Source organism: Chaetodon trifascialis, chromosome 23 (genome assembly GCF_039877785.1).
Source record: "Chaetodon trifascialis isolate fChaTrf1 chromosome 23, fChaTrf1.hap1, whole genome shotgun sequence".
Lineage (NCBI taxonomy): Eukaryota > Metazoa > Chordata > Actinopteri > Chaetodontiformes > Chaetodontidae > Chaetodon > Chaetodon trifascialis.
Window position 1 is genome coordinate 7,020,275 of NC_092078.1, and position 20,982 is coordinate 7,041,256.

A 20,982-nucleotide genomic window follows, 5' to 3' on the forward strand; every position below is an offset into this window, starting at 1 on the left:
GTGAGAAACAGTTATACCCGGCAGCCCTGCAGTGGCCCCTCAGCAAAGAGCTGGATGCTGTATGCGTCCCGCCTAAAGACCCCCCGTGTTGGAACAGTGTTGGAACTGGCCCCCGGCCCACGTAAAGGCGATGTGTGCCTGCAGCCCTGCTGCCTGTATGTGCTGCACTGTATAGGAGCGCCCCATTTTCACCCTCCTGTCTTTATAAGGGCACTGAGTCGTGTCTGCTTCTCTCCAGCAGAAAGCCCCAGTTGTTTTTGGCCGCCGCTCACCACCGAGGATTTCCAAGCTTCTTCTCGGGGGCTCTGGCGGCGGGCGGCGCTGGGCTTTCATAACACGATGGATGCTCCTTTCACCGAATCAGTGGCTGTCGATCAGTTAGATTTCTGAAAGAAGAGCTCTGTTGTGTGAGCAAAACGAGTTGATTTTCACAGTTAACTGATACTAAGCGAAACGGCTTGTCTGTTTGACGCCGCGGGGGTGACGAGTTTGGTCCCGCACAAAGTCTGCTCTGTGCAGCCATTTTGAAAACCCGTCACTTCCTTTCTTTGGATCGGCACCTGAAAAAAGGCTCAAATTCAGGGTCTCCATGCAGCTTTCAGTCAAATTTCTCATAAGAAATACCACCTGGCATTAGGTCAGTGCTTTTGCCTGAACCCAAAAGAAAAAGCCTTCACAGTCAAAGTTCAGGAAAAGTCCAAAGTTAGCAGGTCAGCATGTTAACTGATGAAGTCTCAGAGGTTCAAAATGTTAAAAATACAGCCACAAAAGCAGACAGATGATCAGAGCTCTTGCACTCATCAGCCTTTTAAATACGGGATTATGAGCTTTGCTGATGTTTTACTTGACAATGCGCAGTAAAAATGGCCTTAAATGAGAGTTCAGTAAAGGAGGGAGCAGCAGAAAGTGTGGTCTGTTCCAAGCTTTTTTTAGAATGAAGGCAACTGGAGCTCCATTTAATGGAGGGTTGTGGGTTTGATTCCCAACTCCTCCAGTCCACATCCCGAAACGTCCGAGAGCAAGACCCTTAAAAACCTCACCTTTGACGCCATGTCAGTTTCTTCCTGGCAGCGGTGAGCTGAAAGGAGTGGCGCGGTCATGGGGGTGAGGAGCGCGGGGTCGGGATGAGACCTCATCACCCCCTCGTCCCCGTTGCCACCTGCCTGAAACCTTACGCTTGGCCAACAAAGATCTCACTGGCGCTTCCTGCTTCTTTTCCTTCTCTTATTACTCACCCACCCACACACACACACACACACACACATCTTTACCCCAAAGTTTGAGAGGAGCACTAAGACGAGCGCATGCTCATATCTGTAATCTTATAGCCGTGGTCGAGCTGTCCAGTTTTTTCATGACATGCATTCCAGAGATTCTTATGCTGGTGGTAAAGATGACATGAGTGGTGATATATAGAGGCGCTGACACCAGCGGCTTTTGGCTAATGTTTACCTGTTTAGGTCTGAGCAGGAAAGGGAAGGATTGATGAGCATTTGGCACGACATGTAAGAAAAAATGTCTTTCAAGGCTGATTTGATGGAGGGTGGAAAGGACCGGCTTCTTTCTCATGTTTTTTTGAAGGTATTTCTTTTTTTTCAAAGCCAACATTTTCTCCTGCTTTGTGATGATAAACTGTTGTGATGGTTGAAAGTAACTGAAAACGATTTGTGGACTAATCAGGAAAATAAACTGCAGATTAAGAGATAACGGCCGTAAAGGTCGAGGCTCTGATTTCACCGCATGACACTGCGAGCACGTCGACCTACGTGACTTTTGCTTAATGCATCACTGTTACTTGTTTCAAGGCAGCATTCGATGAGTTAGTGCCAGACAAAGAGCCCTTTAACACGGCCTCTTCAAGACAGGATTGTCGTTATCCACCTGCTTGGCCGTCCTGTATAAAACGTTCATACGTGGAAAGGGTTAGCATTGTTGTTCCGCCTTCAAGCCGACGGCAGCAACACAGTTGAATCGCCCTTCGTAACGCCAACATTGTGGGATCTCTGTAAAAGAGGTCAGTTCATCAGTTGTCTTTGTTCAGGCAGCCTTCAGAAGGAGGTGCTATCTCTCTGCTATGTTTCAGAGCCTAGCGACGACCTTGCTTCAACCGACCCAGGAATTTTGGCTGCAAACTAAGTAGTTTCACGCTTATTTACGGTATTTTGATTGCAGGTAATTTGTCATATCCATTTTCAAGCAATGCACGAACCAGACTTTGGCATGTCGCAGCATCACGATCCCCTTCATCAAGGTCTTAACTGCTTGCTCAACGAAGAGAAAGCTTACTTGTGAGTTACCTGGTAGCGCTGAAATGTAAAATTAAAATTCCTCCGTTACTTAACAACAATCAGCGTTGCTAAGCTGCAGGGAAATGAATCCTCTCAGACATATCAATGCCTACCCATGTATGTTTTACAGTTTAGATCACCACACACAGATAAAACACACGCAGATGATTTACAGGTTGCTGAGTCATTGACATGAGTTGCTCCTAACATTAATGTGTACTTGCACATGTTGGCACGCTCTGTGGAGGGGCGAGGCGAGGAGAGCAAACAAGGAAGCTGTGAGGCCAACAAGTATCTCCGTTCCCTCTTTCAACGACAGCGCGCACTGACACGTCACGTCACAGAGTAATCAGCCGGGAACTTGAACAAAAAAGGCTCTGGCTGCTTTTTGAAGTCGATGCTTGGAGCGGAGAGTCGCTGCAGAACACAAATAGCTCTCCAGTGAAGCAAACAGCTGCATTTTTGTCAGAATCAGTTGGTTTGATGGGGGGAAAAAGTCGACTTTGGCAGTTTTTTAGTCTCACGTCGCAGTTTTATCCCCATGGCCAAACACGTTCATGATTACATGGCTTTTGAAGTTGTGTGAAATAAGTGTGTTTCTGATCTCCCGGAAAGTGATTTTCTACCCCCGAGGACCTCCTGATGATGTGTTTTAACAGTCTCAAAATCAAATGTAAGCACTTTTTTTACAGTCTTCCAAAAGCGTCTGTAATTTGACGACCGTGGAAGAATTTTATTAGGAATAAAACCCAGCTGTAACCCTGTGAAACACGACCCTGTCTCTGATTACTCCGTGAGTCTGAGCGTCGTCAGGGTGTTTTGAGCGACGTGAGGGGGTCTGTTATTGAGCTCAGTCACTGGGGACGGCAGGTGCACGCCGTCCCCTCGCGGCGCTGGGCCGCACGCTGCCCGTCTGTCAGGGGGAGATGCCCGGCTGGATCGCGTCACATCACTTTGAAAGTGCAAGAACCCGAACCCGCCTGACAGCAGGGGGCGATGGTACCACTTCTGCGTGGGCTTTAGCTTCACAGGATGCATCTTGGTTGTGTTCAGGCGGGTATAAGGTGCAAGAAGGCGTTTGTTTACTTGTCTGGGAATGTTCTACAGGGAACATTCAACGGAGAGCTTTTATTTATGACCTACAGCTTTGAAAACCTTGTGCATCAAAGGTTTGACTCAAAGACATATTTCCTCTCCAAAAACCGACTGATGTCGAGCGCAGTGTTCAACATTTTGGGAAATGTTGTTCCCTTGCCAAGATGAGAGGATTGGAAGCACTCAAACGTCCGTGCGTGGAGCTGAAGCTGGGAGGTGATTAGCTTAGCATAAAGACGAGATGCAGGGTTAAACTCGCCTCGCGCTCTTCAAAAACCCCTGAAGTGCATTAATTAACATGTTTTATCTTGTTTGATTTGCGGTATGTTCTTCTTGACGACCAGTGAGGTTGCCAGAAGTCGTTCTATTGACTTAAGTACGGTCTTGATGACGCCAGTGGTTGACGCAGTATTCAGATCTTTTGCTGAAGTAGAAGTGCTAACACTCTGCTACAAATCTACAAAGTATGCAAGTATTATCACTTAAAGTACGAACAGTAAAAGCACTAATTCTGGAGTAAAATGTTCCCTGTCAGTGTTTTGTTGTTGTGTCTGATGTTTTTGGATTAATATTCCTGCTGCATTCATGTGTTTGACGCCTTTCACTACAGTAGATGAGCTCATTTGAACTACTTTATGTACTGTTGGGTAGTTTAATCCGCAGCAATGCTTCATATCCAATGAGATCATCACATGTTTGCAGCATCTCTGTCCTTTTTATGGGCTCAGAAAAGCCTGTTGGCAGTGTTGTCACGGTGCATTTGTCAGCTAATCCGAGAGGGGTTTCAAATAGTTTATTTATCCTAAGGAGCAGAAGAATTTTCTTAACCCATTAAGAAACACTTAATCCTTCAGTTTATCAGAAAAACTCACTTTAAAACTCACCAAATTTGGAGATACATGGTTTTCAGTGGACAGTAAGGGCATGGGAAATTGTCATCTATAAAGTCAGACAAAAGCAAAAGAGTAGAAAGTGCAATATTTAGAGTAGAAATACTGAAATTTGCAGATATTCTTGTTCATGTTCTTGAGTAAATGTACACAGTTTAAACCCAGAAATCATGTCAGAAAGTCCTGGAAGCGTGCAGCTTAAAGTCGAACAGCAGAGCACATTGTTGTGCAGAGACACCTGCTGAACTTCCAAAGCAGGGAAGATGTTATCGTACGAGTGATGGTTCGTACGGCTGTCGTGTGTGATGAATCAGTCGTTCACGCGTTTCATAAATCATATCCAAGCACGTCAAAGTTTTTGTCCCGAACTTAGAGCAGATTAATAACGATTAATCAATCTGATCACCCTCTTCCTGCAGTTTCACGTTGCTGAGGGGCTTGATTAACGCCGAGGGACGCATGTTGAGTGAGGAAGAATCATTTCTGCTTTGTGATGATAGATGCGGTGGATGTAATAACCCTCAGTGAATTAGATGAGCAGATGTGGACAGATGGGCCGATGCAGGCGATATCAGGGGCGCCCGGAGCCACGGCCGACCGCTGGAGAGAGCAGAGGCTCATGGGAAGAGTCTCCGCTCCGGCCAGCTTCCACCCAATCTGGAATCTGATAGGGACAAACATGTCTTTGTCTGCCGCTGCCTGTGTCTGACTGTGTGTCATCCCCTGTCTGTGCTGGGCCTCTATCTGTGCAACGCGTCAAAGTTTCATTGTCTTTCCAAGCAGAGTTTCTTTCTCCCGTCGTCGTGTTTACAAGAGGACACTTTTTTTTTTAGCATTTATTATCACATTAAAGTGTAAGCACGAGCTAAGACCGCTTCATCCGTTTTCCTCGCAGGAATTTCGTCTCCTTTTGAAATTCCAATGCGGCGTAATTATCACAGCTATCAAACTCTCTACACCACAGAAGCTGCAAGGCTCCCACACAAAGACCTGTCTTTATATGTGAGGCTCACCACATGTTTTATACGGCTCCGTAAAGCATCACAAAGCTGCCTTTGACCGTATGCAAAGCTGCTCAGCCACTCTGCCCGCGAGCACAGGTCTCAGAACGAGATGGCAGCGCTTGAACGTCACTTGTAACCCTCTATTTAAGCAGCTTTTTGTAGTTTTGATGACAGTCATCTCGCTTTGACGAGCGCGAGCCGTTTCCTTGGATCAATTGCAGTTATAGGATGTAACTCAAGTACTGTTCTTAAGTACAGTATTGAGGTACTTGAATTGAGTGTTTCCATTTTATGCCTTTTCTTTGTGCTTCTATGAGATTGTTAATGCAAAATATAAATCATTTTGTAAACAATGATGGATCAAGCTACCTGTTAGTATATGAAATAATTGAAAGTAGCTCCTGTTTTTATCAGCTGCAACATTATTGATACATTATTACTTCTAGTCAGCTGATTGGTGATATATTCCTGAGGCCATTCTGCACAATGAGTACTTGGTGTGCTACTTCTTCTACCATTCATTGTATGCTATCTGTTACATAATATGTCTATAAGTTGTTGGATTTCAGTCTTGGAAAGTGTTGCACTCTGATGACACCTTAGTATGTGAGAATAAAATGAAGGCAGTTGGAATAATTCACAGAAACTTAAGGCTTTTTCATAAAGTCAGCTCCTTTTGTGGCTGTAACTCGATCTGTCCATTCAGTCGTCAGGCCTTTTCTGTTCTCGTTCGTCTGGCAGATATCCTTGAAGTTTGCTTCCTTGCCAGCAGGACTTCATTTCTCATAAAGTACAGTGAGCATTAAAGGCTTTGCAAGACATTTGTTTGGACTAGTATTGCACACATTGTGGTCCCTCCGGTGACTCAGCAGACAGTTGGTTCCTTTAGTTGGTTCCTGGCTTTACGTCAGTGAGAAAGCTCATTTGCATTTGTATTGTGTAAGCAGAAGGTGAAGGGGAAAAAAAACACTGGGCAAAGTTTTCAGGCTCCTCAGAGTATTTTGTCCACTACTGATGTCCTGAAAGAGCTTTTCAGACCCATATGTGCACCAGAGAAAAGCCCGAACACAGGCTACAACAACAACTAAAGGCTTCCTACAGATCGTCTTCTGTTTGGTTCATTGTAAATCTGTAGTTCTTCCAGCCCTGATGTACCCTGGATACTTCCAATGAAGCTCTTGTGAAAAGTCTTACTGTTTATGTTTGTAGCCAATGCTAGCGCTGTAGCTCAAAGGATATCAGAGTCGACTGTTGCGCCACTTTGTTCCAAACTAAATATCTCAACAGCTTTTTGACGCCTCGCCGTGAAGCTTCGTGCAGATATTCACTGCGACCAGAGGACGAATCCTAATGACTTTGGTGCTGCCCTGACTTTTCTTCTAGCGCCACCAGTAGATTTTACTAGTTGTCATGCCTCACTCGTAATCAAGTCAATATTCAAATGTCTAATGCTTTGGTTTTATGACCAAATACCTGCAAAACTGCAAACTGTGTTTGTGTTTAGTGCTACTTGGTAAATGTTTGCATGCTAACATGTAAAACTAAACATTAGCATGCGAGCATAATCAAGAATCACCTCACAACACTGCTCGCATGGCTGTCGAATCTTAATCGTATTTACTAGCAAGGCAGTTATTAAGCTAAATCACTGATGATGAGCAAGTGTTGTAAATGAGTTTCTATCACATCACCAGTTGGCGCACCGTCACACCACAGGCTGGAGATTCAGGTTCCTGTAAATGAAGGACGAGGTCTCAAAACATGGGTGTCGTCCGACATTTTTTCCAGTATATTCCAGCCGTGACTCCCGCTGACGCTGAACTAGCACGAACATTTTCACCCTTTTGAACGTGCGATTATAATTCGCGAGCGCCACTCGTGAATCTCCGGCAGCATTTTCAAACAGTTTCTTGATGGCAGAGGGAGATGTTTGTTTTCTTTGACAGGAAAAATGCGTCCAGTGCTGGAAACATTTGTTGCAGGCAGCCAACCAGACTGCTATTATGTATTCAATGTCAAACTCACAGCCCTCCTTCAGACTCGGCGGAGATGGTGGATTCTGAAAATGAAATCCATGTCTGTGTCTGTCACGTCGTTCATGACGTACCTTTGAATGCTTTCAGGACTGTTTCAAAGGGATGTGGCGCTGATGATAGCTTCCGTCTTAATGCATTTTTCAAGCTGCGTTGGAACCCGTGTGTTGTTTTATCAAGTCAGATGAAACTCATTGAGCTGCGACTATTGTGATTCATTAAATGTGTGACATGTCAAAACACCCTCTGCTGCAGCCACACCATTCGGTTAATACTGTAGTCTCAGTGTTGCTGATGAGTCTTCTCCACTAACAGCAGTTTTGCGTTCCAGAGTGAGAAAGAGGCTTCGAGTTTGTAGCGCCTTTTCGTTCGCCGCTGACATGAACACATGCTATAGCAACACATTCAGCTCCCCGCTGATCACACCCAGGTCCAACACTCAGGAACTTTCAGTTCCTCCGTGAATTTTCACTATTGTTAAAGCATCAGTACGAGCTCTTCGTTATGTGTCCCTCAGCAACAGTTAACAACATTTAGCGGCAGAAAGTCTCATTACGTCACATTATTGTATTAGACTGCTACATGCAGCTTCAGCTTATCTATGAGCAGACCATGGGTTTATTTACTTTACACACAGGTCGATCTTCAGGTGTTTTAAGGTGTGTTGCACGAAAGGTTTAACCTTCCACCTTCCTTCTAATAGTTAGACATTTTTTGGAAATATACCCATTTGTTGTCTTGCAAAGAGTTAAATGAGAAGTGCATTAAGAAGCTGGAACCAGGAGGCACTTAGCCTAGCTTAGCATAAAGGCTGGAAGGAGGAGAGAAATAATCCAATTAAAATTAGTCTGTTTGTTTGAATTGAGGCCAGTGGCTCCCAAAAAGAGGGTGTGCGATAAAGGAGTTAAACATTTAAAGCTAATCATCGTAGCTTACTTACGTAGCATTAGCCTAAAAGTCATCCATCCAGTTACTGTGTTACAGCGCTTGCTTGCAGGATAGCTTAGAATATTTTACTGCAGTACCATCAAAGGCTAATTAATGATCCAAAGCAGGAAGGCTGTGTGAAGTAGACAGGATGTATAAAGGTTTTAGTTTATGCCGTGGCCGCACACTCACACAGAGCTGCAAGATGAATGCTTTGAGGCGTTTGGTTGTCAGCCATGCTCCTTCTCCTTGTTGTTAATGCTGTTGGTGTTCTGGCAATTCTTTGGTGGGTTTGTTTGCTGAGGCTTTCTCTGCAGGGGCATTAGCTCTGAGCGACCAAAGGAGGACAGCCGGAAACTGAAAACACACACACGCGCACGTGCACACACACACGCACGTGCACACACACGCATGCACACACAGGTGGAAGTAGTGAGTCTCTTTCTCTTTTCAAAGTCCCTAAAAGGAAGAAAGGAGACCAAAAGGGTGTGTGTGTGTGTGTGTGTGTGTGTGTGTGTGTGTGTGTGTGTGTGTGTGTGTGTGTGTGTGTGTGCGTGCGTGTGTGTGTGTGTGTGTGTGTGTGTGTGTGATCCAAAGCCAGACTTTTAGGCAAAGCCAGCTCTCCACAGCTTTGTCAAAACCACACATGGACATACACAGACAAGCACAGCCCTCTGCATCTCCCCTGACTTCTGAGTGAAAAAAACAAAACAAAAAAACATGTTAAAGAAGAAAACTCACTTCTGTCTCTCTTTACTTCCCAGTTTATAATAGAAGACATGAAGCAGCAGCAGACCAACAAACACAGCAACCTGCACCGTGAAGACCAGCACATCACTGTGGAGGAGCTGTGGAAGGGCTGGAAGACCTCCGAAGGTAAACGCAGGTCGACCGTCAGGAGCACCAACACCTCCACGTTCACCGCCCCGTGTGAAGTCGTTCTGAGCAGGAAGGAAAATGACTTCTTACGCTTAGAATACTAGCCGCGATAGAGATAACAGCAAAAGAAAAATCCACATGTGGAAGCATCTGCAAGGGCAGGTTTCTCCAGTAATAATCATCTGAATAGACATCCACTTTTCCCTCCTTCTCCGGCTTCTTCTGCTTATTTGAATTTCAGATGGGGACAAAACTCGATTCAGAGTCCTCCACTTTTTTTTAATTGTGTGTTTATCCGATCTGTCATTCTCAGCCTGGACGTGCCGAAGTTTGTTTATGAATATGTGCAGAGCTAAGTGGTCGCGGAGCAAGTTTTTAACGTGCACTCGTGCATCCTCAGCGTTTGGAATAAATACTGCAGAAAATAAACATCCAGTTTTAGCTTTTTTTCACAGTAAGTCATATGTATGATATTTTTAATCAAGTTTCTATGATTTTTAATGGCTCACAGTCATTCGCTTGTTTTAGAATAACAGTTTCCAATTGATGCTACTGTTAATGCCACTTCTATGAATACTTCTCTCTCCACTACATTTATTTAACAGCTTTAGCTGCTTTGAAGATTCAAATATAACCCAACAAACATCAGATAAGCTTGTTCAGGTCAAACCAGTGTGTTGTTCTCCCTTAAAACACCTCAGCTGGTTTCATTTAAACCACTGGTCGAGGCTCAAAGGTATATAAGATGAAAGTCCAAAAAGCAGATTTGTGTCGCAGAACTTCTTTTCTGCCAATCAAACATCGCACAGACCTCTCAGACTTATCTTGTGGCCCTTTGAAGGGGGTCTGAACCCTACTTTGGGAACCAGCTCCACCTCGAGCAGCGACAACACTGGAATGATCAGCATAATGGTGAAATATATAATAATATACCAGCCAGGGGGGAAATACTTGAAGTGTATTTTGCAGAATGCTTCTTCTGTCACTGTTTTATTCTCAGTCTTGTGTTTCTCTGTGAGCTGCTCTTGATAAAACCATCACCATCTTTTTTTTTTTGGCCCTTATCCTCTCCTCATCCAGTCCACAACTGGACCATCGAGGACTCGGTGCAGTGGCTGAAGGAGTCGGTGGAGCTGCCGCAGTACGAGAAGAACTTCCGGGACTTCCGGGTCACAGGGAACACCTTACCTCGGTTAGTGCGCCTCGTGCACGGGCCTCTGGTGAGCGTGTTTTGTTTGGCCGTTGGTGAGCAGTGAAGTGTGTTAATGAACAGTAACACTGTTATGGTGTTTGTTACAGTACCCAGAGGCGCCTTTAGATTCCATTACTCTGTTTAATGCTGCCCACTGCTGGTCATTAAAGGCAGCACAGCGGGGGAAAGGAGAGAGACACCTCACCTCAGTCTTCTTCTTCTTCTCTGGTTTTAGTGTTTTTTTAAAGGCCAGAGCAGTTTTCGTCACATGATCATAATTACAGTCTGTAAGTGCTTTTTGAACACGCTCTCATGTGACGATTTAGTCTTTTAATAGCACACAAAAGACACCTCAAATCCCTCCGTGTGGCACAGTAAAGATGAACAGAGACATCCGAGCGCCGACATTACAGAAGAAACTCAGACGCCGCTGGGACACTTGTGGAATGCCGTGCACGCACACTGCATGTACGGCATGAGTAGACGGACGGGTTATTGAGGGGTTTCGTGTTACGCCACAGAGCTGATTGGGCGCTGACTCATGAAGTGATGTCACAGCGAGGGGATTCGGTTTCCACGGGCTGCCATGTTGTCTGAGCCCTTTAAGATGGTGGTGGCATGTGGCCGCTGGTCGTGGGAGGAGGAAACGGTGACAGCCGTGTCACAAAGGTCAAACTAGGCACATGAGGATGATCTGCTGTGTGTGCGTGCAGGTGCACAGTCACGCTTGTACGTCTCAGCGGGATTTGACTGATATGTTTAGATATGTTTAGACAAAAGCAGTCGGGATTCAGTCCATCCATCCATGGCACACCAAGGGGGTACAACTGCAGCTTTGCAGCCCCTCTTAAGCATAAAACTTTCATCTGAAGGACCCACACAAGCCGAAACGTCGACAGGAAGCGAGAGAAATGTTGAATCGTAGTTAAGTTCGGGCACTGAAAGCGCTTTAGTGAGAGCAGTAATGAATACTGCATCAATTAAAAGAGCTTACTTTAGATTCAGCACCTCAGTTCAAAAGAGCCTTTACCTTTTACATGATTTTACCTTTGTTTCCTCCAGTGGCCTTCTGCTTCAATACTATATTCAATCAGCCCGAAATACTTACTGTGGAGGCTTGAATCTCATTTTCATTCTCACAGAACTCAGTCAGTCGACGACCTTTTAATCTTCTCTTCCGTTTAGCCCTCCTGTTTCTGAACGAATCCGCTCTTGCAGGTCCAAAAATGTCTTTTCTCCAACCTATATTCCACAGGAAGCAGCGACAGCAGCACTTTTACACTGAACCGTCCATGCAGAGACAAATACAACGCGCACTGGAAATAGTTGAAATGTCACTGCGCAGAAAGACGCAAACAAGATTCAATGCTGGTTTTTCTTCCTCTCCGTATTTCAGAATAGCGGCAAATGAACCGTCGTTCATGTCGATGCAGCTGAAGATATTAGACCAGCGGCATAAACAAAAGCTCAACCTAAAGGCGCTGGACGCGGTGCTGTTTGGGCCTCCTCTACGTGAGTATTTTACTTGGACCCGACTTGGATGTTTGTTATGCTCACACTCTCAATTTCTACAGCCACAAAAACATTCAATGAAATTTAGACTTTTTGCTAACGCCACCTGTTTCCCCCCCCCCTCCCCCTGCAGGCCCACAACATAACTGGATGAAAGACTTTGTCCTGATGATCTCCATAGTGATTGGTGTCGGGGGCTGCTGGTTTGCGTACGTGCAGAACAAGTCCAGCAAGGTGCATATCTCCCAGATGATGAAGGACCTGGAGAGCCTGCAGCACGCTGAGCAAAGCCTCTTAGACCTGCAGAGCCGGTGAGAGAAGGAAACGCATCAGGTTTCTGTGTGAGACACCGTGACAGGCGTTACATTCTGCATCTCGTCTTGTCTCCCAGGCTGGAAAAGGCTCAGGAGGAGAACCGGACGGTGGCGGTGGAGAAGCAGAACCTGGAGCAGAAGATGCGGGATGAGATCACCGGGGCCAAAACGGAGGCTCACCGGCTTCGAGAGCTGCGAGAGGGCGCCGAGTGCGAACTCAGCCGGCTCAAATACGCCGAGGAGGAGCTAGTGCAGGTCGGGCGTCTCAGAAATGCCACCCGCAGATCGATTTCTCATCGTTCAAACGTTCAAAGGCAGTGTTCGACTCGAACAGGCAGTATATGGATCCTAACTCTTATGAATGGAAATGTATTCATCGCCGCTGCTAAAGCACCTTGAAACGAAAAGATTAATTTCATTTTTTCATGTTAAATTTTAATTTCCTCCACAAAATACCTGCTTTGCATAACATATCCCCATCCCCCCCCCCCCCCCATAAAAAATACAGCACCGATACATCACGAGTTCCTCGTCGTAATGAGTCCTCGCCTTCAGATTCGGAATTTAAAATTCAACGAGTATTCAGCCTCACTTACGATGTTTGATCAATGATCTCACAGGGAACGCTTTTAAATATTTGACAGTGAATTTAACCTGGACCCTGATGTATGACCACCCCTACCCCACCCCCCCCGTAGGTGCGGAAGGCTCTGAAGCGAGCGGAGAAGGAGATGCAGTCGGAGCGCTCGGTGCCTGAAGCTCTTCAGAAGTGGCTCCAGCTCACGCACGAGGTGGAGGTTCAGTACTACAACATCAAGAAACAGAGCGCCGAGTTTCAGCTGTGCGTCGCCAAAGACGAGGTAACTCCACCGAGTTATTGAGTTATTTATGTCTCAGGCAGCTGAATGTGAGTCAGGAAAATCAGTTTTAATCACAGTTTGAAACCACTGGATTCATTTTCAAGTCAGACGTGTTTAATTCAACAGTTGCATGACGCTAATCCTTTTAGTGAACTGCACGAAGCCAGCAAAGTTTATAAAATGAATACGACAGGCAGCAGTGTGTCTCCATGATCCTCCCGCCCTTCAGTGACTACACGCTGCTACATGTCACTGCAATACACTGTTGAATTGAGTATTTATAGAATATTTTAGATCCAAGACGACGGGCAGGAGTGAGAGAGAAAAAGGCACAATTACAAATCTGTCTGCTGCTTCAGCACCACGGACAGCTTCTGTTGTCTCCTCAGTCCTCAGTGCCCTGCCATGTCTCCTAACTCTTACTACTATCTGTGTGTGTGTGTGTGTGTGTGTGTGTGTATGCATGTAGTTGAGGGTGTGTGTTAGTACATACGGAGGGTGGGAGGGATGGGTTTTTGGGTAGCACGGTGGAACAAGTGGTAACACTGTCGCCTCACAGAAGGTTCCTGGTTCGAATCCCGCTGTGGGCGCTGGTGGCGTGTCCTCCACCATGCCTTCAGTGCCTGCTGCTCGAGGATGTTCTGCATGTTCTCCCCGTGTTCCCCTGGGGGATCCTCCATAAAATATACCCCCACTAAAAACATGCATGAAGATCACCACCTGACCAATGGTGACGAAGAGAGTTGGGTACCCGGGCGCCGCTCCTGGTCTGCCGCAGAGGAAGGGCAACCAGGATGGGTCAAATGCGGAGGAATTAATTTCACAGAGCGTGGCGTGTAGTGTGCAACATGATGTGTGATGTGATATTAATAATTATAAGTACGATTCTTCTTCTTCTTTTACTGTTGTTCTGTTTTCATTTATATTGTTTTTAACTCTTGTAAAGCACTTTGTCTCGCATTCTATCGTGTATGAAAAGTGCTATATAAATAAAGTTTGGTTGATCGATCGATTGATATTTCAGAGCCACCAGTCACAGTAATCCTCTGAAACGTTCCGTCTCGTTGTTGAATCTCAGGCAGAGAAGATAAAGAAGAAACGAGGTTCTGTGTTTGGAACTCTTCATGTCGCCCACAGCTCATCGCTGGATGAGGTGGACCACAAGATACTGGAAGCGAAGTAAGAAAACACACACCGCACACACACACACACACACACTTACACCCGTCACAGCAGCTAAAGGGACAAACGTCACTGTTTGTGCTGTCAGCTGTTCCTGTTTACAATGATGTTAACCAATCGCTGCTTATTGATACGAAAGGTTACAGGAAAGGTCCGTGATCACGATGGCATGTTGTCAATATGTCGTCAGGGAAACCTTCAGTCGTACTCGCAGCGTGTATTACTTCACTCATGTACATTAATGTACACACACTGCTGTTTGGAATCAGAATCAGAAAAAAGCTTTATTGCCAAATATGATTTTACACATACAAGGAATTTGTTTTGGTGATGTTGGTGCATGATAAATCTTCTAAAAATCAACTATTAAAAAGTAAAAAATATAACAATATAAATATATATACAGTACACAGTCTGTAAAAAGAGCAGTACAGCTGTCACCTGTTGCATTAATGGTTTTCTTCTTCCCTTTCGGTGGTGGCTATTTTAACATAAAGAAAAGCAGTATAACTTACATTTTTTATTACTTTTGGCCCCAAAATAAGAATAATTAAATGATTAAAACTGATATACTGACTCAACCAATGGCTGGTCATCTCATATGTTCTCCTTAAACTGCAGCTCAGAGGTATCTTTGTCTCTTCTCTCAGCTGTCAGCCTGGTACAACCTAAACGCACGACAAAGGCATCCAAAAACACAGAGTAGTCCTCTGAGCCTTCTGACTGTATTGAATCAAGCCTCTGTGGCAGGCAGACGTCTGAATGGTCGTGTTTGCATTATTCAGAATCTGCTGGGAGATTAAATGAGGCTTGTGCTGCCATTTTACGCCAACAGCGACTTTCGGTTTGTTTGTTGAGGGTTTAAACTCGTCAGAGCGCTCGCTGCACCGGGAAACACCCGAGCAGTGTCAACATCTGACTGTACGACGTGGAGTCCTCGCCCGGGCTTGACCACATAATGCTATTACATTCCTTCAGTTTTATTCCAGATATGTTTAATGCATTCAGAAGTCTTGTATAATCCAGGCGCTGCCACTCAGATAAAGACTTCCTTTGAGTTTAAAAGCCAAAAAGGGAAAAAAATAACATGAAAGAGGGAACAAAGTAAAATCTGCATGCCCACTTTAATAGGCAAAGCCCAGTTTCATAATGTAACCAGCTCATGTGCCAAAACTGTCTGAATCCCGACAAAGCAAAGCAAAGACGGCCAAGAATCTGAACCCATATCAGAAACACGATCACCCCGTTCGCCCCGTAACGCGTCTCCTTTCTTTTCTTTTTTTAAAGGAAAGCTCTGTCAGAGGTGACGGCGTGCCTGAGGGAGCGGCTGCACCGCTGGCAGCAGATCGAGAAGCTTTGCAACTTCCCCGTCGTCAATAACTCGGGGCTGTCGAGCCTGACGGCGAGCCTCTACTCAGACCACAGCTGGGTGGTCATGCCGCGAGTCTCGGTGCCCCCCTACCCCATTGCGGGGGGAGTGGACGACCTGGACGAGGACACGCCTCCCATCATTCCGCAGTTCACAAGTGAGTAAGGTGGCGGCGGAGGATACTGACGCTCTCTAGAGACATGAATGGAAGACAAAAGTCCTTAAATAAATGGTAAATTTCGTCCTTCTTCTTCGCCCCCCCAGCGACCACGCTGATCCGGCCCTCGCTGACCCGCAGCAGCAGCCTGTGTCGTTCCCGCCGGAGCCTGCTCAGCTCTCCGCAGTCCTCGCTGATGTCCCCGGACCCCGACCTGCTGTCCATGGCCAGCTCTTCCCTCTCCTATCGCCCCGAGGCAGACGACGAACATATCATGTTCAGCTCGGATAGGAGGGGGTATGTAGCGGTGGCCGGAACGCCGCGGAATGGTTTTACAGTTTGGACTCACAGGTGTTTCATTCAGACATTCACACTGACGCTTTCCGCTTGGGGGTTAAGTGGCTCCGTCTCGTATGTGGAGGATGCATGAATTACCTCTACGTGGTACACGATCAATAGTTCAAGTCTAACACAGTCAATTACACAGAAAAAGATCTTATCTCACTTTAATTCCTGCACTTTGACCACAGGTTGCATTACTAATGTGTCCGAAACAGTGGCCACAAACTAGCCAAACGACAACCAGCAGGGAAATTTCATCTTTCAGAATAAGCAAATATTGAAGAGGTGACACGTTAAGTATATCGTCTGATAATGAACAATAATAATAATAATCTGATAATGATAACGAACAGTGAACAGTTTCTGTCACAGTGATGTCACAGTATCTGTGTACCTTCCTTCAACAAACATTCACACATGACCAGACACAAATACCGATTTACTTTTGGGCCTCTTTTGACTGCAACCCCACGCCCCCCCCGCCCCCTGCCTACTGCCCCCTGCGCAGTGTGTCATCCTCAAATTTCCTTTAAGTACCAGAGCACGCAGCAGACTAAACTGTACATTCAGTCTGCCCAGAGACCACGTAGCAATACAATGAACTGGATTAAACACCGCTTTATGTAGGAATGTGTAGATTAAAGTAACAGATGTGTTAACAGTACGTTCAGACAGACGTCCATTCAACAAGAAAGGGCCACAAAGTTGCAGCTTCTCTCTCACATTATAATGTGCTTAAACTCTGTGAATTCCCTAAAATGCAGGAGGACGAGCTAAATGAATCATTAAGATACAGTTGAAGTAGATATGAGAAATGGTAACTTAATGCTCTTCCTCCCTGTGTGTGTGCACACATACCTGAAGCCACCCCTGCGTACGTCACTGTCCCCGTCAAACAGTTCGTCCACGCTGCTGCGAACGCATCCTGTGACACATTCTGCAGTTCAAAAACGTCTTTTCTTTCTAATCCGTGCCCGTCGTGACCGTGTTGCGTCTGCTCTCCTCCTCAGGGAACCGGCTCAGGAGGGCGGCTCCGACACGGACTCCCTCAACTCCTCCGTGGGCCGCAAGCAGCTGCACAACCCCTGCACGCCGGGCTCGGACGCCCCTTACCGCAAGATCTCCCGCGAGGAGCTGCTGCTGTTCGGCCAGAGCTCGGAGCTTCCCGCGGGCACCCCCGCCACCTCCACCACGCACACCACCAGCAGCAGCAGCAGCAGCAGTCTCAGGGACTCCACGCCTCCCCCTCTGCCTCCCACTCCGGCTACAACCCCGTCCGGCCCGCCCTCCACCTCGCCCTCCCCGGCCTTGGAGCACCACCCGTTCGCACACAGAGGCTCGCCTGACCTCACCTGCATCATACCCGAGTCCCAAAGCGTAACCTTCTCACAGGGGAGCGCCAGCACTCCGACGGGCAAAGGCACGTACAACGGCATCCTGGAGAAGTCCTACAGCTTCGGCCAGCTGCCCGCGAGCATGCTGCCCAACGTGGGGCGTTACCCGTCTCTTACCTCCCTGGACTCGGAGGGCCGGAGCATGGGAAGGGAATACAAGCTCCAGAGCACCTCCTCCCAGGACTCCAGCGACAATGGAGAGAAAATCAAGCGCTCCTCCTCGAAAATCAAAAGCTTATTTAAGAAGAAAAAATAAAACTAGCGTGAGACAGAGAGAGAAATAAAATATTAAGAGTTGTTTTAGCCCTAATACTAAATAAAAATGGACATCACTGTAAGCTAAAACATTTCATTTCCTCTCATGCTCTTCTTTTTGTCGTCAAAGATGGAATGTAGCTCGGTCTGGCGCCTTCAAACGCCTCAGACTGGTAGCCTTATTTTTCAATAATGCCTTTTTATTTAGTTCACTCATAGCCTCACAGAGAAGCCTGCAAAGGTCGTGGGGGCTGTCGCGCAGACAGCCGAAACTCACTACCTGCTCACTGTCTCCTGTTCTTTTCGGTTCGAGCCAAAAAGCCACTATGTGTAAAGGGTCTGAAGGTGCAGTCCATAAGCGTGTCGAAAAGCACAACACGTGCAGAGCGATGCTTGCCGTTCCCGCCGAAACTCTTTCAATCACACTTTCGGCGGCGACAGCAGCTCGTGAACATCACAGATTTCCTCCAACCAGATTCTGACGGCTGCCCCCTCCCCTCGTACAAATTATGGATTGCATCTTGCGAAGTCTTTGAGTCCTAAACTTGAGTAATTTCCTTTGGAAAAAAAAAAATCCTGCTAAAAGTTTGTTGCACTACTGCTTTCCTGGTATTTTGGGAAAGAGCCGCTGCTCGCGGAGTACATATTGAATAAAGTTACAGAGATGAGAGGAGTTCATGGGCGGCGGCAGTGGAGACGCGGCACATAATGCCAGAGCCAAAATTATCTGAGGCGTCTTCAATGCCACGACTTATGGATGTCTCAATATATATAAATATATATATATAAATACTTTGTTTTCACATGATTATGTTCTTATAGATGTTTTTAAATAGATTTATATTGGTGGGGGTTCCTTTGAACTGATCTTTACTGAAGGAAGTTTGTTGAATATGCAGATTTAACCCGCACCAGTCATTTCCTCTGTAATCTAGCTGTCCCTTATCACTTATCACGGTGTCCTGTCCTGCCTCCCCACCCCCACCCCCACCCCACCACACACACTAAGCTCGAAGCCGACCCATGCAATACGGTCCTGTTCCTCCTCCTCTGGGCCCGCACCGAGCGCACTGATGTCAAGAGCTCCTGCTTCACACTGTGATTTCTGCCTTCCTCCCTCCATCCTGGACCCGCTGTCACCGGTGCCATTTAAACACGACGGGTCATGTGACGGCCGAGGCGACGCCGGGGGGTCGATGCCATGTACGAGGCGTGTCTGGGTGACGGGACGACACGATGACGCGAGGATCCTGTGGCCTCAGTTTTTACAGGAAAAAAAAAATCTATATATAATATAGTATATATTTGGACGGTTGTGACAAAAGAGCACACGATGAAGGAAACAGAAGACGGAACTGCAAGACGAGGAGAAAATGAATGTTTACGAGACATTAGGGGTTTTTTGAGAACATTTTGTGTGTGAATATTTGTATACTGTAGAAGAATTAATAAAAAAAATGGAGGCATCGTATGTGTCAGAGTCGTGTTTGCTGCAGTGTTTCTTATTGCTTTCAGTGTTTTTTATTCGCCACGATGACCAGATTCAGCCTCTCGTCTGTGACCTCTTTGACATCTGGAAAAAAGTAACCCTGATGATGTCATTGGGGTTATCTTAGTTTAGCTTATCAGGACACGTGCCAGTCAGGAAATGCTGGAATTCAATGCCTGCATGCTTGCAAAGATGCGACAAAGCCGTTCGAGCACATTTCATAAGACAAACCCTCCATGAGGTGATGAAAGCGTAATTCTGCTCAATGTACGTGTCGCCATGTTTCTGTGACATCAGGTGTGTTTATGGCGTACAGTGCATTGCAGCCTAACAAAAGATACTATCAAGCTACATCATGGGAAATGTAGGATCCAGTGTTCTGGCTAAAATTCAGAATATTTTGACCTCTGTTGCTTTAAAAAAATCTCTTTCTTGCAAGTCAATCACTGGAACACATAGAAAATACTGAAGGTTACAACTGTTACTGTCATTGGCAATTAAGCTACACATTTGTAATCAGTCATTAAGTCTTTAAAATGTCAGAAAACATTGAAATCTTGTCATATAATAGATTTTTTTGTGCAAGAATCAGCCCCAAAACCGACTATTTTTACCTGATTAATTATCTGTTGATCTACTGATCATTATTTTAATACGACACTTGTCTTGATCAGATTTTTACACGCGTTTAAAACAAAGAAAGTGCCTAAAACCTGGAAATTAGGAGAATTTAAAACACATTTTGAAGATGATTCTCGTTTCTTCCTGCACATCAGGAGGATCTAAAGATCTGATCCTTCGCTTCGCAGCTGAGCTCTGGACATCAGCCCCGACCCTCCGCGTGAAGCCCCCATCCTCCCCACAGCAGAGTGCAGAAGTGTGGGGAAAAGCATCACTCTGACACCCCATTTGTCTTGAGAGTGAGGAAACCGTGATACACAGAAGAAAAGCATGCATGATTGCTTTATCAATATAAAGTGAACGTGATGAAACTTGTGTTGATGCTTCATCAATTCGGCGCACTAGGAGAGGAGCGGGACGTCTGCCAGTGATGAATGTGTTGTTTGGGCACTACTGTACACAGCAACAAATCCCAGCCTCTCACACCAACCCACCTTATTGGCCCCCGCCTCAGAGGTGCAGTTACTGCGATGGCCACATGGTGTCAGCAGAGCCTCAGAGGAAACCAGGCATGTCAGCCACTCCCTGCCAGTGAAACCTGCAGAGAGTCAGTGGGTGTTTGGTGAAGACTGTGACAGACCACACTTGTTTTTTTCTATCAAGTACAGTATGTGTTGGTGGAGAATGTATATTGAGAGCTTTCTTGGATGCAGCATGAGCCAAAAAATCTTGTGTCCCCGCTCACTCTTTGAAAATGGACTTTCTTTATGCATATAAGCTTAAATGATAACTAAAACATGAATCACAGATATCCAACCCAGTAAATCCATCATATTCTGAACAAATTGTCCAATAGCGCAGAAGTGCAGATTTAGTTGGAAGTAATTTGTCAGTCAACACTGGAAATGACAGAAAAAGCAAAGAGTACAGAACATTTTGCACTTTTGAAATACAGGTAACTTTAAACAAGAACTAACTGTTAATGAAAATATAGCAACAATGCTAACCTCCATATAGTTTAATATACTGTCTATAATGATCCATTTAGGTGCATATATTCTTTGATTATTCCTTACATATTAATGCTCATGATTTTGGAATGAGGTGTGTAAAAATCACATAAGCTTGTCCATATACTTTTGGCCATTGGTCATATAGTTCAGTGCTCTAAGGCAAAAG

The 20,982-nt window shown here is 45.8% G+C and overlaps 1 protein-coding gene across 2 annotated transcripts in view; it reads left to right on the forward strand.

The window, feature by feature from the left end:
* stim2b (stromal interaction molecule 2b) overlaps positions 1-17,826 on the forward strand; it is a 38,604-nt gene extending 20,778 nt beyond the window's left edge. Inside the window, exons 3-12 of one of the 2 annotated variants that reach the window (XM_070993191.1) lie at positions 9,002-9,113; positions 10,197-10,308; positions 11,705-11,820; positions 11,954-12,131; positions 12,212-12,389; positions 12,833-12,994; positions 14,073-14,173; positions 15,464-15,702; positions 15,810-16,053; positions 17,055-17,826. In XM_070993191.1, the coding sequence (XP_070849292.1) occupies positions 9,002-9,113; positions 10,197-10,308; positions 11,705-11,820; positions 11,954-12,131; positions 12,212-12,389; positions 12,833-12,994; positions 14,073-14,173; positions 15,464-15,702; positions 15,810-16,053; positions 17,055-17,694 (2,082 nt within the window). In that variant the 3' untranslated portion in view covers positions 17,695-17,826. The remainder of the gene's footprint in view (positions 1-9,001; positions 9,114-10,196; positions 10,309-11,704; positions 11,821-11,953; positions 12,132-12,211; positions 12,390-12,832; positions 12,995-14,072; positions 14,174-15,463; positions 15,703-15,809; positions 16,054-17,054) is intronic. The other variant, XM_070993192.1, reaches the window with a different exon arrangement.
* The last annotated feature ends 3,156 nt before the right edge of the window (positions 17,827-20,982 follow it).